We start from the raw sequence: 17,291 nt of genomic DNA, 5'->3' as shown, positions 1-17,291 counted from the left end.
TAGGGCCACGTATTTCGGACAAGGCAGTTTCACTAAGCAACTTAGAAATCAAAGGATGTTCACATGTAGGCTTGCAATCAATATGGATATGACCCGTTGAAATGGCTGAACGGAAATTATTAACCGTTCGATAAGCAAGACCGGATGAGGGGATAGAAGCCAGAAAATTAACGATCAGAGCGACATCAGCTGAAGCGAGATCCACCTCCCATTGAGCACACCAATCACACCATCGTTTCCAAGACCCTGCATAACGTTTGTGTGTGTTGGGTGACCAAGCCTCGCTGATAAATCTGGCAGCATCTCGCAAAAGGCCTGGGACTTGCCAGCATTCCCCGAATTGAGCCACGCAACTAGGAGAAGGTGGCCTGACTCGACCAGTGGATGTGGATGGCCAAGAGAGTCCAGCAAGAGATTCCACCGCTGGGGAAGAAGGAGCAGCACTGCACAACTCATTTCCAGGAGAACTGGGAACCAAGCTTGAGCCCTCCAGAGAGAAGTGATCAGAATCAGCTCCGACTGATAATGTTTTGTGCGAGCCAGGACTCTGGGGATCATCATAAACAGGGGAAATGCGTAACACAGGAACGATGGCCAGGTCTGCAGAAATGCATCCGTGGCCAGGGCTTCTGGATCCGGCTCCAGCTGAAAAAAAGGGGAAGCAGAGTGTTGAGGCGAGAGGGAAACAGGTCGATCTGACACTGGCCCGAAGCACAGGATAGCGAGCGGAACACATGCAAGGGTGAAGCCTCCAATCGCTGAAGTCCCGAAGATGTCACGAGTTCCAGTCCGCAATCAGATTGTTGCGACCGGGTAGATATTCGGCAATAACTGTGATCTTCCGTTGAAGACAAAAGTGCCAGAAATCCTTGGCGATTTCCGCCAAAATCTTGTACTTCGTCCCGCCCGACTTGTTGACATACCGAACCGCTGAAACATTGTCCATGCGGACAAGTATGCAACAATTGGTCTGGCTTGGAGATAAACAACGGATCGCAAAAGACCCCGCTAGTAGCTCCAGGCAATTTATATGGAGAGACAATTCCTCCTGAGACCACCGACCTCCCGTCAATAACGGACCGCAACGAGCTCCCCAGCCCCATAGGCTGGCATCGCATTCTATCACTACCTCCGTGGATGCTCCGAACAGGGCTCGCCAATTCCATGCTTCCATGTGTTCCAACCACCATATCATCTCTCACCTTGCTTCCTCTGAAAGAGGGACCAGATCTGAATAGCGAAGGCCTTTCTGGAGATGACGGATCTTTATACGTTGAAGCGCCTGGTAATGAAGGGGGCCTGGGAAAATAGCCTGAATCGAGGAATCTAATAGTCCGACAATCCGTGCTATAGACCTCAACGACACAGTCTGTTTGGCTAAAACTATATTCAACTCCCTCTTGATGGAACAAATCTTCTGATTGGGCAAGAGGAGTTGACAAGAGAGGGAATCGACCCGGAAGCCAAGAAATTCTATCAACCGAGAAGGAAGGAAGACTGACTTCTGAGGATTCACCAGAAAACCCTGTGACTGCAAGAGTGTGATGGACGACTCTAAGTGCGTCATTAACTTCTGAGGACAATCTGCCATGAGCAGAATGTTGTCCAGATAAATAATTAGAAGAACTCCCCGGGCTCGCAATGATTCTACAACGGGCCTCAGAAGCTTCGTGAAGCACCAAGGTACCGACGAGAGGCCGAACGGTAGAACTTTGTATTCAAACCAATTCCCCTGCCATTGGAACTGCAGGAAGCGACGATGTGGACCGTAAATCGGTATCAACAGATACACGTCCTTTAGATCGAGATGGACCATCCAGTCCCCTTTCCGAAGAAGATCCCACAAAAGATGGATGCCCTCCAACTTGAAGTGGCGATTAACCACCCCTCAGTTGAAATCTTTGAGATTGAGCACTAACCGGGATCCGCCACCTTTTTTCTAGACCAGAAAAACTGTGCTTGCAAAGCCGTGAGGATGACAAGAAGTGTGAATGATGGTCCCCTTGTGTAGAAGAGAGGTGATCTCTGCTGAAACGAGAGGGAGTGGAGGGTGGGATTGATTTGGGGAATGATAGAACTCTATCCTGTAACCCTGAACAGTTTCCAACACCCATGCATCGTTGGAGATCAGACGCCAATTTTGTAGAAAAAACTAAATTCTGCCCCCCAATACCACTTCCGGAGCCAGGATCAACCTCACCTGAAGTATTTGAATCTTGATGTCCTCCTTGGGCCCCGCTGTAGCGTCCTTTTTTTATAGTGGCCTCTCCCTTTATGGGCGGGATAGAAATTATCTCTGTTGTTATAGCCGGAGTCCTGACCTCCGCTATGTTGGGACTGAAAACCACGGTTGGAATTTTGATTGGAACCAAGGCCGGACGATCGTCCCCTGTATCGTCCCTGTATCGTCTGGCCCTTGCGAAAACCGGGCGAAAAGCCCTCCGCAAGGATGCCTGAGCCTTATTCAGGCCACTAAAAGTGTTAATTCTTTGAGGAAAGGCTGGCCAAACAATAAGCCTTGGGCCAACGGGCCGGATTCCGACGAGGCCAATTCCGCCAGCTTGGGATCCAATTTAAGCAAAATGGAGCGACGACGCTCGCAGGACATTGCGCAATTGTAATTCCCAAATCGACAAATCGCCCTCTGCGACCATTCAATTAAATCATCAGGATCCATAGCAGAGGAAGATTCCTTGGCTCGAAAGCCCAGGTCCAAAATCTTTGTAAGAGGATCCAAAAGATCCAACAATTTATCTTGGCAGGAACGCCACACCCTGTCAATGCCCTTTTTGGGGTCTTTAGCATATTTTTTAAGATAAGTCACCATTGTAGAATCAACTTCCGGAGTGCAAGCCAACTTATCAGACAAGTCAGGACGGGAACACTCAAAACGAAGGTGTGACATCCTTCTCAAATGGCTGTCGAATATGAGCCTGGACATATTCGGCGACGGCTGGGGACGGAAGCCAAGAGGAAGAATTTGGGTGAACAATATCTGATGGTTCGAACGTGAGGTGTTGAGGGTGCGAAGGCGCATCCACGTAATGCTCTTTACATTTTTCCTTTGATGGTGGCGGTCCATCCTGGTCCGAAGATGAAGAGGAATGAGTCTCATCAGTGTCAGTCTGCTGAAACTGCGACGTAGAGGCCTCTTTGGAGGATTTACCAGCAGACCGATCACTAGCAAAAGCCTTTGCCAACTTCTGAAAATCAGATTTATGGGGATTACTAGGAGACTTAGAGAAGGAAGAACGACCATAGAGGATGAAACCCAACCCTGTTGTTGCGCATAGTTCGAAAGATGACAATTCAAAGGTGCAATTGCGAGAGCAAGCGCGTTATTTACAAAATGTTGGACCCCTTGGTCCAAAGAGTCAACTAAATCTTGTTCCATGGAGCCGGAGGCGTCCTCGTCATAACAATACTCATCCTCATCATAGTAGTCGTCCATAATTACACCAAGTGTAACCACCAATTGCCCACAGAGGAGAGAAAGAAAAAATGCCAAAGGCACAATGCAGGGGGAGTGACCAAACCCAGAAGCAAGCCAACAGAAGACAGTCGAAACCTATGCAATAAATAAGAAAATTATCAGTGGAGGAAGGGCTTGCTTATAAGTGAGCCACTCTAGGCAGTGCCTATGAATATTATGCAGCCCAAAGCTATATTTAGGCAAATGGGCGTAAATGGGGCCAAAAAATAGCAGGCAGTGGGCAAATGACGTCCAAAGACACGTATCTTCCTGTCAAAACTCTGTGAAACTACGGAGAAAAACAAACAAAATGGCCACCGCGCATGTGCAGTAACGGCCGCCTGCCACAGAGTACAGAGGAGCACTCGCGCACCGCGCGCGAGCCTCCTAGCCCCAGTTTCCTGCTCCACACAAGCAAAGAAGACGCGGGCGCAAAGCCCCCGAACCGGGGAGGTATGGCAACAGACACAGCGGTAAAGCGCGCACAAAGCACGAGCAGAAGCGCCAACAGTAAACAAGCGCAAAAGGCACAATAAGGTAACCAAACATAGCATATAAAACAGTAACAATGAAAATGCACTTAACTGGCTGCGGAGCAGGAAAGAAAGAGGATTTGGTATTCTCTGGGTGACGTTTTATACTGGTGACTCTATGATCTGTCATGTGATACCCTAATGTTCATGGGTATTATAGTTTTCTTTTTACATACTGTTTTCTAATTGGCTGCTGAGCATTTCTATTAAAAGAGATGAGGAAACATAATCGGAGCCTCCTGTCCTGACAAAGAATTTGAACTAAATATGGCATTTTAACAGTGATTTCTGTGAGGTCAGTGTCGCTGACCGGGAGTGAGACATTCTTCCAATGTGTGAGACCGGATGTGAAGGTCGCATGAGGTAAGCTTGAGGCTCTGCGCAACAAATCACAGAAGCCGGCATTTTTAGGTTAATGCATGTTTAATTCAATTTTTACTGAAGCACTAAAACTAGATATGGCGGTATCGGCGTCTCCCCTGGCTCCATGTTCTACCTTTATAAATGTCTCCTCACTTTGTTGCCTTCGTGACCCGGTGACCCCATCATCACAGGAGCAGTGATAGAAATGGTGTGCTGAAGTTTACTGCACACGTATTTGATTCACCCCCTGAGCTTGTCCTGTAAATTAATCATGGAAGGCCCTGAATAGTCCAGCAAGAACAGGTTTGATAACTCTATCGTAGTCGATAGCGCCTCATTAGCGTGAATAAAATAATCCAGGGCAGCGCTGGACTCGGACCCCTGCCCTCTCATTGTTTAAGGATTAATGCATCTGAATATGAAAGGCCATGACCTGCCATTATTTACAGCTTACCACAGTGCTCTAGTGCAGGGGTCTCCAAACCGGTCCTGGAGGGCCGGATCCATGCCAGATTTTTGGGATATCCTCATTGAGATACATGTAGTAATTTAAAAAATCTGGCATGGATCCGGCCCTCCAGGACCGGTTTGGAGACCCCTGCTCTAGTGGGATAAGATAACAGACTTACGCCTACACAATTTTCCTGTCTGTTGATTGGCTGCAGCTGTTGAGTATTGATATCACATTCGACCCGGGATGCAGGGCCCTGGCCCCGAGCCTCGCGATAGCTCCGAGCATAAAGATTTGGCGCAAGGGCCAGGGAACTGGGAAGAAGCCCTGTGAGCGGGCACCAAAGCCCAGGGGCATAAATGGGCATGATGTCTCAACAATGAGTAACAAAAATGAAATGCCTGAGTTTGTAAATATGTATCCATCCATGAACATGTGGGTCTTTATATAGTACAATGTCACACCTCTAGGATATTGTGCATATGTGTAATATGTTAACACCTCTAAGTATGTATACCTTTTATGTGTGGGCATGTATCTATATAGTTATATATTTCCCCCCCTTGCAGAGGAAACATAAAAAATGTACATCTCCTCAAATTACCCCTTTATGACTCATTTGCTGTATCGTCCTTTTTAAAAACTGTTATTAGATATAGGAATACAGTGCACTAATTCTTTAGTCTTCACTAAATGAGTTCAACATCCTTCTGTAAATAACAAGAAAAATAAATGTTATACGGATTAAGGCAAAGCGTTTTCACCACTATTTAAGTACCGTGTCTAAGTCCAAATAGAAGGTGCTAGAACCAGGAACGTAATCCCTATACGAACCGAACAAAGAAAGTAAGGAAACCCTACTTCCTTGGCATACTAGACTTTGAAATTGGACAGCACCCTTCAGGATTAAATACAAAATTTAAGATAGATAACAAATATAAAATCTCAACATTTATTCAATCACGTGTGACAGTATCACAATTCTTTTCCCAACAAATACACAAGCAAGAGACTCTGTATCTTCAGTTTTCTGTCCTTTATTCAGTTTTTCATTTTCATTAAAAATCGCTGATAGCCAAAAAGCCTATTTCAGCGATACTGTCACACATGATTGAATAAACGTTGAGCTATTATATTTGTTATCTATCTTAAATTGTGTATTTAATCCTGAAGGGTGCTGTCCAATTTCAAAGTCCTTCTGTAAATAACATACCCAACTTCTTATTTTAACAATATGGCTGAGATACCCGCCACCCCCTCTCAACACGATCCCGCAAGGAGGGAAACCGGAAACAGTTCTTAAAGTTTTTGGATGTGGGAGGGAGTGACCCTCCCGCGGCCGTATTTATTAAAACAAAAAATTAAACATTAAACGTTTCATGTTATGTACAATTTCATTATCACATTGCGATGTTTGGCTAACCTTAACATATTCTCTAATACAGAGGTTCTCCTAGCCGAACTAGCATCCTACAAAACATTCTCTATAAACACTGAAATTGTACATCCTAACGTTTAAGGGCCAACGGCAAGGTCATAACCGGTGTCAAGATCCCTAACCAGACTTACCCCTCCCACTTGGAAGGGGCGACAGCACAGAGGCTTACCTCAAGTGCAACTACTAACAATTTCCCTTGACTTGACGGGGGCACTTAAGACTCGACGCCATTTAAAGGTCGTTCGAATACTTGTGTGTGGTATCTAGAAGGTATCGTGGACCTCCCCCCACCCCACACAACTTACCGCATCTGCCGTCGCAGATGACACTGGCCCCGGGAAATTCCCCAGGAGGGGGCTGTAACCCCTCCTCCAAAGGAAGGGGCCTTGACCGCCTTTCCTTTACTTCCGGCGACCCGCCCTTAGACGGGACCGCCTCCCCATTGAGGGGCCAATGGCCACCTCTCCCGAGCGCTCCCATCCGTGTTGGGTGACGCCCACTCATAGGGATCTACCAATGAGTGCTCACCGATCATGACCTTACCGCCTACCAAAAAATAAATACGACAATTCTTACTCAAACCTATGAAAACATTGGTCGCTACGACCGAAAGAGCATGCTTAAAATGCAACACTATATCAAGTCATTTAATCGCAACAACCTACACAACATTCACCATACTTTATTATGATCAACTACAAACTGATACTTTCACAACCTGTAAACGAAACAGAAAAACATACTAATAAAATTCACTTTATTGCACAACAACTTGCTGTCCTCAGGGGCTGGTGGGTGGGTCAAAATTGGCTCTTCGTTCTGTCCCGAGCTCACGTGTAGCGAGGAGGTGCAGCTTCGGAGCACAAGAACAAGAGGACGTCTTCTGGTCTTGCGTCTCTTTTTATCCGTCTTCAGGGCGGGCGTAAACCCGCCCCTGCCCGTCCCGGGGGCGGGGCTGGCTACGTCGGTGTCTAGGCCAGCCCACTCTAGGGCGGGAAAAAGGCGCGCCCCGGCTACGCCGCTTCGGGCATACCAGCCGAGACGCGCCTCCCGCCCAAAAAATGGCTTCCCGGGGGGATCGAGGCACTCCGCCATACGTGCGGGGGGACCGAGTGGTCGCCCCTTTCCATATGGCTGAGATACCCGCCACCCCCTCTCAACACGATCCCGCAAGGAGGGAAACCGGAAACAGTTCTTAAAGTTTTTGGATGTGGGAGGGAGTGACCCTCCCGCGGCCGTATTTATTAAAACAAAAAATTAAACATTAAACGTTTCATGTTATGTACAATTTCATTATCACATTGCGATGTTTGGCTAACCTTAACATATTCTCTAATACAGAGGTTCTCCTAGCCGAACTAGCATCCTACAAAACATTCTCTATAAACACTGAAATTGTACATCCTAACGTTTAAGGGCCAACGGCAAGGTCATAACCGGTGTCAAGATCCCTAACCAGACTTACCCCTCCCACTTGGAAGGGGCGACAGCACAGAGGCTTACCTCAAGTGCAACTACTAACAATTTCCCTTGACTTGACGGGGGCACTTAAGACTCGACGCCATTTAAAGGTCGTTCGAATGCTTGTGTGTGGTATCTAGAAGGTATCGTGGACCTCCCCCCACCCCACACAACTTACCGCATCTGCCGTCGCAGATGACACTGGCCCCGGGAAATTCCCCAGGAGGGGGCTGTAACCCCTCCTCCAAAGGAAGGGGCCTTGACCGCCTTTCCTTTACTTCCGGCGACCCGCCCTTAGACGGGACCGCCTCCCCATTGAGGGGCCAATGGCCACCTCTCCCGAGCGCTCCCATCCGTGTTGGGTGACGCCCACTCATAGGGATCTACCAATGAGTGCTCACCGATCATGACCTTACCGCCACAGGTCCGGATAGTTGACCGGCTATCCGGACCCCCCACAAAACTCCTACCTAAAGGTCATGTTTTAACGATTTTAACCAAGCTAAGAAGTCTCCTATGAGTAACTCATTCCCCACCCTCGACAAATGCACACCATCCCCCACATACAAACTGTCATCATTAATACAACTATGCGAGATCGAATGCAATGTCTTGGAACGGAACAACCTACTCACTTTGTTATTCAACTTTCTAACGGAATGATTCAAAGCAGGGATCGAGATAGCCCCCCGCCACTCTTTTCGTGGGATCATATGAGACCACGCTATTATGCACCCCGGAACTCTCCTCGCTAACCAACTTACCGTGGAAAGCATAGCCTCCAGGAGAAGTCGTCTACCGGTGGTGACCAAATCATTGCCCCCCAAATGCACTATGACTATGGACGGCGGTGACCTCATCCGCTCTAACAAACCCTCAAAGAATGCTTGAAACTGGTCAATACAGAGACCGCCCCTTCCGTAGAAGGACACTCTGTACCCGTATTCCCCAGGTACGTGAATCATGTCACCTGCTTTGAATACGTCTGCGGCCCGTCTCACGTATGAGTGGCCCACGACCCACACCTCCTTTCTCTCAGCCGGTGATGTGTGACCGCTGGCCTGGTGTTGGGTCGACTGCACAGTCCGCCCTGCCGCGTAGGCTTGCGCAACTGAAAACAAACAAAAGACAAGAAGCGTGAGTACATGATTATAGCTTCACAACATGTGCAATCGCACGTACCTCTTATAACAATTGGAGGACCAGCGCCCCACACGTTTCACTTGTTCTATATTAAGACCCCTGGCTGTAGCTTCAGTGGCAGCCCCTATTCGAAAGGAATGGGTCCCAAATTCGCCCGGGTCCAAGCCCGCTGCGGCGATGGCCATTGCAAGCACCCGCCGAAACTGAAACCTCGTCAGCGGGGTGGCGTCTGCATGCCTCAACAATGTCCCCCCCCATGATGCCACCCTTCGTGCTAGGTAATCTTCTAAGCACTGTACCGGACACATGGATGACCCGGAGATCCTGCGAATGATCGTGCAGTCCCCCTTCCCATCTTGGTCGGTCTTGGACCTGAGAAAGGAGACAATCATCGCATCGCCCCTGATCTGAACATGCTCCCTGCACAAGCCCCCCGCCACATCCCGTTTGTTCCTTGCAACCAGCTCACTAACTCTCATAGCCCCGTGAAATGCCAGCGTAAATGCAGTCCGGAACAAACAGGTCTCGAAAGGAGACGAGCATGTGTCAGGGAGCGTGGCCAGTAACTGGGACAACCTATCTAGACCTATCGGTCGTCTTACGTCCACTCTGCGACCCTCTATGCGTTGCCACCCACGCAGCGCCTTTTGTACTGTAAAAGACGCTGTCGGGTCCTGGATGCCATGGGCCCTGGCAACAAAGGAAATGGCGGCACGATGCCTTTGGGCCGTAGCCACCGATTTCCCAGCCCTACGTAAGGACATCAGAAAAATTACTACCCACTCTTCCTGACCCCAAAGTCCCCCTCTCTCTGCCCCCAAAAAGGCTAAATAGGCCTGAAACGCCCCTTCATATGCCTTCCTTGTCCTGGGTGCTAGACTCTCTCCCACGAGGTGACGAAGTTCGGGGCACCGAGAGACCAGAGAGCTTCGGGGAAGGGTGCCGGCTCTGGGTCCGCTGAAGGAAGGAAACCCGAGAAAGCCTGCATGTGAAAACGAGACAGTGCATCAGCAGCCTGATTCATCACCCCTGGGACATGTTTTGCTCTGAATATCACGTTCAGTTGCATACACAGTAAGACAATTTCTTTGAGCAGCCTCAAAATCAATTTACAACGGGCTGCCTGACTATTGATGCATTCTACCACGGTCATATTGTCGGACCAGAACACAACAGAATGATCTCTGAACCCTTCTGGCCAGGTTCTCAGGGCCACCAGAATGGGAAATAGTTCAAGGAAAGCAATATTACTCGTCAGCCCTTTCTCGTGCCACCATAGGGGCCATCTTTGTGCAGACCATTTTGTGCCGAAGATGGCGCCGAAGCCTATGCTTCCTGCTGAATCTGTCCATAGCCCAAGCTCTTCGGAGGACACGGCTGGCTTGTTCCAGACGACTCGGCCATTGAAGTCCGCCAAAAATGCTAACCAAATCCGCATGTCCTGGCGGACCTCAGCCGACAACCTCGTGCGATGGTGACCCACCTTGAGGCCAACCATCGCTTGGGCAATTGAGCGGGAAAAGGGGCGAGCCATTGGGATCACCCTCAAGGCAAAGTTCAACTTTCCCACTAATTGTTGCAACTGATGAAGTGTAACCTTAGATGCATTTAAACATACTTGGAGGGCTGCCCTGAATTTCAACACTTTGCTAGCTGGTAAACGGAAACACCCCTCCCTTGAGTCCAACTCGATCCCCAAAAACTCGAGGCAAGTCGTGGGACCCATAGTTTTACCCGGTGCCAATGGCACGCCAAACTGACCCATCAACACACAGAATTTGGCTAAGGCCTGGGCACATTCGGGATTTCCGGCGGGGCCGAGGAACAAAAAGTCGTCAAGGTAGTGCATTACATTTCGGAAACCCGTTTTCTTAGTGAACACCCATTGCAGGAAAGTGCTGAATTGCTCAAAATAAGCACATGATATAGAGCATCCCATTGGCATACACCTATCCATGTAAAATGACCCCTGGAACCCGAATCCCAGAAGACGCTGATCGTCTGGGTGTACCGGGAGCAACCGGAACGCTGACTCGATATCCGATTTCGCCATCAACGTCCCGGGCCCCAGGCGATTCAAGATGGCTACTGCCTCATCAAACGATGCGTATTGCACCGAACAAACTTCTGGATCAATTGCGTCGTTCACCGACAGACCATGTGGAGCAGACAGATTATGGATCAAACGAAACTCATCTGGGTCCTTCTTGGGGACCACCCCTAACGGAGAACAAACAAAATCCGGTACCGGGGGTACACTAAACGGGCCGGCGACCCGTCCCCGGCTAACCTCTTTCTGAATTTTCTCTTGCACTACAGATGTATGCTGTAAAACGGAAAGTTGATTTTTGCACATCCCTACACCCTGATAGTCCCCCACCGGGATGCGGAAACCATGTGTAAAACCGTTCCGCAGCACCCCAGCAGAAGTACGATCCGGGTATTCGCTGAGCCAGGGAATCATTGCCAAGGTATCAATCGGGGTTGGTAAATGCGCCCCTCGGACTAGTTTAGACCTGTTTGGCGCCTCCCTTACCCCCATTCTCACTCGTTCTGGCTCTGCACGATGACTCAGGATGGGACGACCCACATGTACTACATTCGTGTTTGAATTTACATGATCCCGGAGGCCTGGTACATTTCCCTTTGTTGAAATTAAAACAGAAACCCTTTCTCCCTGTATTGCCTGCGGACCTCGACTGATCGTCGGTGCTCGCACTTGGTCGAAAGGGCGTCCCCACATTTTGGCGGGAGTACTCAACAACAGTGCTCCCAACCAATGGCATTCTTAACATTCCCGATTCTTTCATTTTATCCCATGTTACAGAATCGTAGCAATCCCAAGTCAAACTCTTGTTATGTTCCTTTTCTTTCCTGAACAGATTGTCATAACAAAACCAATGGTTACCTTGATACGCTGTCGAGTAACCCATTATTCGTGATTGATAAATGGGAAACTCAGGAAGCAACTCGGGCCTACGTTCCCCCAAAATCGATGTAAAAATACCCCACGCATTGCCCCAGTTGCCAATATTCTCATTTACCTTAAAGGCGGCCATTTTTGCGCGCCAAACACTCGGATGCATGAGGTCCTTCTGACTCTTGACATGCTCTATCTCATAATGATCGACAAGCAAGGAGAAAATATTCACGTACTCCCCCGCCCAGATTTTTTCCTTTATAGCTAAAGGCACATGTTGTCCCAATCTCTCTCTACGAGAGGGTGCTGACTCGTCCCTTGCAATCGGCAATGGCCGCTTACCTGAACCGGACGCAGCTTCTGCCGCTTGCGGCTTGTCTATTCCCGCCAACGGCGCAGTCACTTTAGCTGCATCTCTTTTCTCACGAAGCCCTTTCATCAGCGCCTGTGCCTCGGCAGCCGTGGCGCCATCACTACTATCCCCCAACCATGCTGCTAGCTGTGCTGCCAGCTCGGGGGGCATGTCTTCCTTGGAAGTCGGGGTGACGACAACGGGGATTGGATTCCCCTCCATTGGTACTGGGGTCGGTGCCTCGAGCGGGGCAGAGGGAACCGGGACGTCTCCACCGGCTGGAACCCTTCTCGGTCTCTTAGGTCTCCCTCCAGCCGGCGCAGGGCCCGAACCCTCCTCCCCGTCTCGCTCCGCCAACCGTTTCTTTATGTCGGACACCTCCTTGCAAAGGGCCCGCACCATCTGGTCGGTCGTCATTCTCTTCGCGCCTTTCTTGGGCATTTCTCCGAGGAAGTATCTAGAAGACAAAGAAAAAGATCAAAACGCTCAAAATTGGCTCTTCGTTCTGTCCCGAGCTCACGTGTAGCGAGGAGGTGCAGCTTCGGAGCACAAGAACAAGAGGACGTCTTCTGGTCTTGCGTCTCTTTTTATCCGTCTTCAGGGCGGGCGTAAACCCGCCCCTGCCCGTCCCGGGGGCGGGGCTGGCTACGTCGGTGTCTAGGCCAGCCCACTCTAGGGCGGGAAAAAGGCGCGCCCCGGCTACGCCGCTTCGGGCATACCAGCCGAGACGCGCCTCCCGCCCAAAAAATGGCTTCCCGGGGGGATCGAGGCACTCCGCCATACGTGCGGGGGGACCGAGTGGTCGCCCCTTTCCATGATCTTTGTTTCAGAAGGATTTGGTAGAATATTGTTCATGTGAATATGTTTGGTATATTTTATTCTATTTATTGTGCTTTTATGGTTTTTAAGAAACAAAATCGAATAAAGCTATTTTTTGATTTGATTTGATTTGACTCATTCTATACCTCTTTCAAACTATCCCCTACCTCCATTCTCTGACTCATTCGAAATGTCTGATACTCGTATGGACTCCAAAATAACCCTTCCCAAACTCTTCCCTCCTTTATCCCTCCTTTATGCTAACCATCCAACCACCAGGCACATGTTCCACCACTCCCAATAACAAATTATATTTTCCCTCTATTAATCTACCACTTGGGTTCTGGAGAAACGTGCTACTTCCCAAAAAGTGTTTCAATGCCTCGTCGGGGGTAGTAAGCGCTATCAAATACAATTATAACTACAATTACAATATGACGGCTAAAATGTCAAGACTGGTGAGGTGTTCATAATGACATGGAGTGAGGTGGTCACCCTATTTGAGTCCCGAGGTGAGCGATTTCCCTTGGAGGGAAGGAATCTCTCTCTTAAACTGACCCCTTTCCCTGCCACCCTAAATGCCCAGTTACAGCACAGAAATATTTGGAGTAGCTAGACTATGTGCTCAAGACCCATCCTTTAAGTTGGCTTGGCCTTTCTGCCTTTACATGTCTTTATTTATTATTTTGTTCCCTTTTTGGTATTTATTCATCTTGAGGTTTTTTGGTGGTTGAAAAAAACTAAATATGCACCCACTATATTTTCATATTTATTTAATTGAAATATGTTCACTCACACATTACTGTTTGTAGGATTTGATTGCCAGACACATGAAAAAAATAAAACCATGCAAGAACATTAGCACTGCACAGGCAGTGCATATACACGCCCGCAGCTTTCTGATCTGCATTAGGAAAGCTAGCACTTTTAAGGTCTGGCTTTAGCCAAGACCTTTTGATTTGGCTACAATTGTATGTATGATATACTTACTTATAGCATCTTTAGACAGCCCTCTTCTTCCATTGGTTGTTATTGTGTCATTCATATTTTTCTTCCGCCCACTAAAGGGTACAGAATGGGGCAATGGTTCATCCCACTTCAGCCACTGGCTAACGTCACTGTGAGTGACGGCATTCTGCTCTTTCACAGGGCGCATGCCCGCACACAAAGTAGTTCCCTTAAGCGTTTTGAAACCAAAAGATATTTTTCCATTGATGCATTTTATTATATGGGCAAGGGCCTACCAGCTCCTCCAAGAATAAGGTTTTACAGAAACCATAACAAAACAAGCACTGGAATAGCCAAAAGGCTAGTAGCCAACATCAAACCCATTGGTGTGGCTAATGCTCGTTACTTTAACTTTCTATCATCTCCTTACACACAACTGTTGGCTTTGCAGTTGATCAAAAATCTGAATTCCCTTTCAGGAAAGTTCCTCCCAAGAGTTTGGGTGTGCCTCGGGGCGCTATATCCCTTATCGTGTAGGGAGGAACCCAGAGCAGAGACGCAGGAATGTGAAGCACGTTTGTTTGTTTTCCTTACAGTACATTGATAAGGGCACATCCAGCCCCCCAGGCAGCCTCCAGGCAGACTGCCGGCCAAAGGACAGATGCCACATAATCAAGGCACCCAGGCAATACAAGAGTTACCCACTTACCCTGCCAATAAAAACAATCAACATTAAGGCACAAACACAAGCCGGCACAAACCTCACTGGCCTGCCGCCAGCTCACAGAGCTCGGCTTTCTAAACACAGACTTATCAAACTACAGCGCCTGGTGTCAAAAAGTGCTACATTAGCGCTCGGAGAAATGTTTTGAAGAAAAGTAATTACCATCAGCAACTAAGGGGCTTGTTACCCCATAGTGGTGAATGTCACATCTTAAGTAAAACCATTCGATCAAATTAAGTCTGGTGTTAAAATAACGCCTGGTGGTAAATGCAGAACCCTTGGAGGGAACTGTAAAATCATTGAGTATCCCCATGAAAGGAAATATGGCATTCCCAAAACTGTAGCATTGAAGGATGGTCACTTCTGTACTTGATTTAACTGGTATCCGAACTGGGAACTTCTTCTTCAAGGTGACTTGTAGTAATCTACTGTAATCTACTGTTGTTTTCAGGTCATCCCAGTAGGATATTAGGGCTGATTCAATGCCTCTTTCCTCTTTGAAGCCTGTTTAATAAATAGATAGTGAACAATTTTTCTCCAGGTGTATTGAGTTTTCCAGGGAATGGTCTATTGAAATTGGTCTGTTGTTTGGGTGCAGTCTATTGAGTCTAAGTTATTCCTCTAAAGTAGTGGTTGTACATATAATGATTTTTTTGTGTTGACATTTTTTATTGAATTTTATAATGAGGTACAAAGAATATACAATAAAACAGAAGCAGTATAACAATGAAGGGTTAACATTGTGATACATGTGAAAAAATAAATATGTGCCTATTGATAGATTAAATAAGAAAGCATGTTATATAATGAATAAATAGTGACTAAGTAGATAGTAAAACTACAATAGATAAGAAATATATATTGTATGTACTCTAACATATAAATAGAGCTAAATATCAATAGAAAACAATCGCTGTACACAATAAGTTGATAGCAACAATATTAGAATAAAAAAGATGAAAAGAAACGGAAAATAAAAGAACGAAAGTAAACTTTGGAAAATGAAAGAAGAGAACAGTGAAAAAGAGTAGAGCCAGAGTGAAGAAGGGGAGGAAGTGAAGATAGGGGTAAGGAAGAAAGAGGGAACCAAGAAAAGGGAGGAAGGATAATTAACACCTTCGATGCTCATGACGAGCTCAGCTCGTCATGAGGTACACCTCTCGTACACTCATGACGAGCTGAGCTCGCCATGAACAATGGGGTTTCCAATTCTACAGCACCGGAGGAGAATACCATGAGCATCGATGGGAATGGTGGAGAAGATTCAATATATAAAGATATAAATAAAGAAATAGGTGATTCAAGTATTGGTGTTAGGAGAAGAAGTGGAAGTGGTAGACTCATCAATTTCAACTTTTAAAAAGTGAGACCAAACTTGAAGAAAGATATCAGCTTGATCCTAAAGGTTATATATAGTACGTTCATGCAAGCCTGTCTTCATTATTGCCACCAACCATTCTTCTTGAGAAGGTGGAGAGGAAGATTTCCAGTGACGTAAAATACACATTTTGGCTGAATCTAATACTGTATTTAGAAGACGAGTTTGTGGTTTTGAGAGTTTGGGGAAAGGGCGGAAATCATGCAAAAGAATGGTGGCAGACGTAAATGGTAGAGATAATGACAATGTAGATTGTAAGGTTTTGCCTATAAAGGTCCAATTGGACTTAGTTTCTGGACATTCACAAATGATATGAGCGATACCACAACCAGGTATAGAACATCTCCAACAATTAGAGTGTGAGAGCATTCCAGCTTTATGTAATTTAATCGGTGACCAGTGCCAGTCATGAAGAATTTTAAATATACAAAATGTAAGCCTTGCTTCACGAACTCCTTTATGTAATCCCTCTAATATCTGATCCCACTCGGATTCAGTATAAGATACTGATAAACGGGATTGCCATTTAGTTTGAAGAGCGTTAGAAAGCGAGTGTGATATATATAAGTTTTATAAAGACCTGAGGTCACACCTTTAAACTTTCCCCACAAATTTAAATAAGACATTATTGGGGATATTTGGGGTAGCAAAGGGGTGGGGGGGGACCTAAGAATTTCTCCAAACATTGTTGAAGTTGAAAATACTTGGAGGCGTGTTCAGTTGGAATATTAAATTCCTCACAAAGTTGAGCAAAGGTTTTAAAACATATAATTATTTGAGATCTGTAAAGGTTGATAAGAGGGTTTCTTTGAATGTCACTGGAAGAAAGGTATGAGGGTGTTCCACCTGGACGCTTGATCTCATTGGCTCATGGGATTCTGTGAGAGGCAGTTGCTGGAAGGAGGACAGAGTGGGTGTGTTTTTCTCCAATGAACTCCCTTTGGCGGGGTTTATTGAAACTGTGTGCTTTTCCCTCTATTAAATAGTTATTCACCTAGTGCTTTGTCTTTAGAGATGTAGTGATTGGCTATTTGGTTGCAGAAATTCTGGGAGTGGGGAGTTTAAGTAATTTGACAATCTTGATTGTGAACGTCTGATAGGACTTTGTGTAGATCCTCCGAGGGACTCTTAGATGTGGTAAGACTGTTTCAGCCACAGGTCTTTGCTTTTAGATGTATGATTTATACATCCTGTTTTATCTTTGGTAGCATGTATTCTCTAGTAGTCTGTTGAATTTGTACCATGGCCACTGAAAGGCAAAGGGACATACTTGCACTTTTATATTTTAT

The 17,291-nt window shown here is 46.9% G+C and overlaps 1 protein-coding gene across 1 annotated transcript in view; it reads left to right on the top strand.

Annotated features, from left to right (window-relative positions):
• The first annotated feature begins 3,795 nt into the window (after positions 1-3,795).
• Positions 3,796-17,291, top strand: part of LOC147684663 (astacin-like metalloendopeptidase) — a 111,184-nt gene continuing 97,688 nt past the window's right edge. Inside the window, exon 1 of the mRNA XM_086939722.1 lies at positions 3,796-3,925. Within this exon, the coding sequence (XP_086795848.1) occupies positions 3,796-3,925 (130 nt within the window). The remainder of the gene's footprint in view (positions 3,926-17,291) is intronic.

Source organism: Lissotriton vulgaris, chromosome 10 (genome assembly GCF_964263255.1).
Source record: "Lissotriton vulgaris chromosome 10, aLisVul1.2, whole genome shotgun sequence".
In the NCBI taxonomy this organism is placed as follows: domain Eukaryota; kingdom Metazoa; phylum Chordata; class Amphibia; order Caudata; family Salamandridae; genus Lissotriton; species Lissotriton vulgaris.
This window is presented reverse-complemented; position numbering and strand designations above follow the sequence as displayed.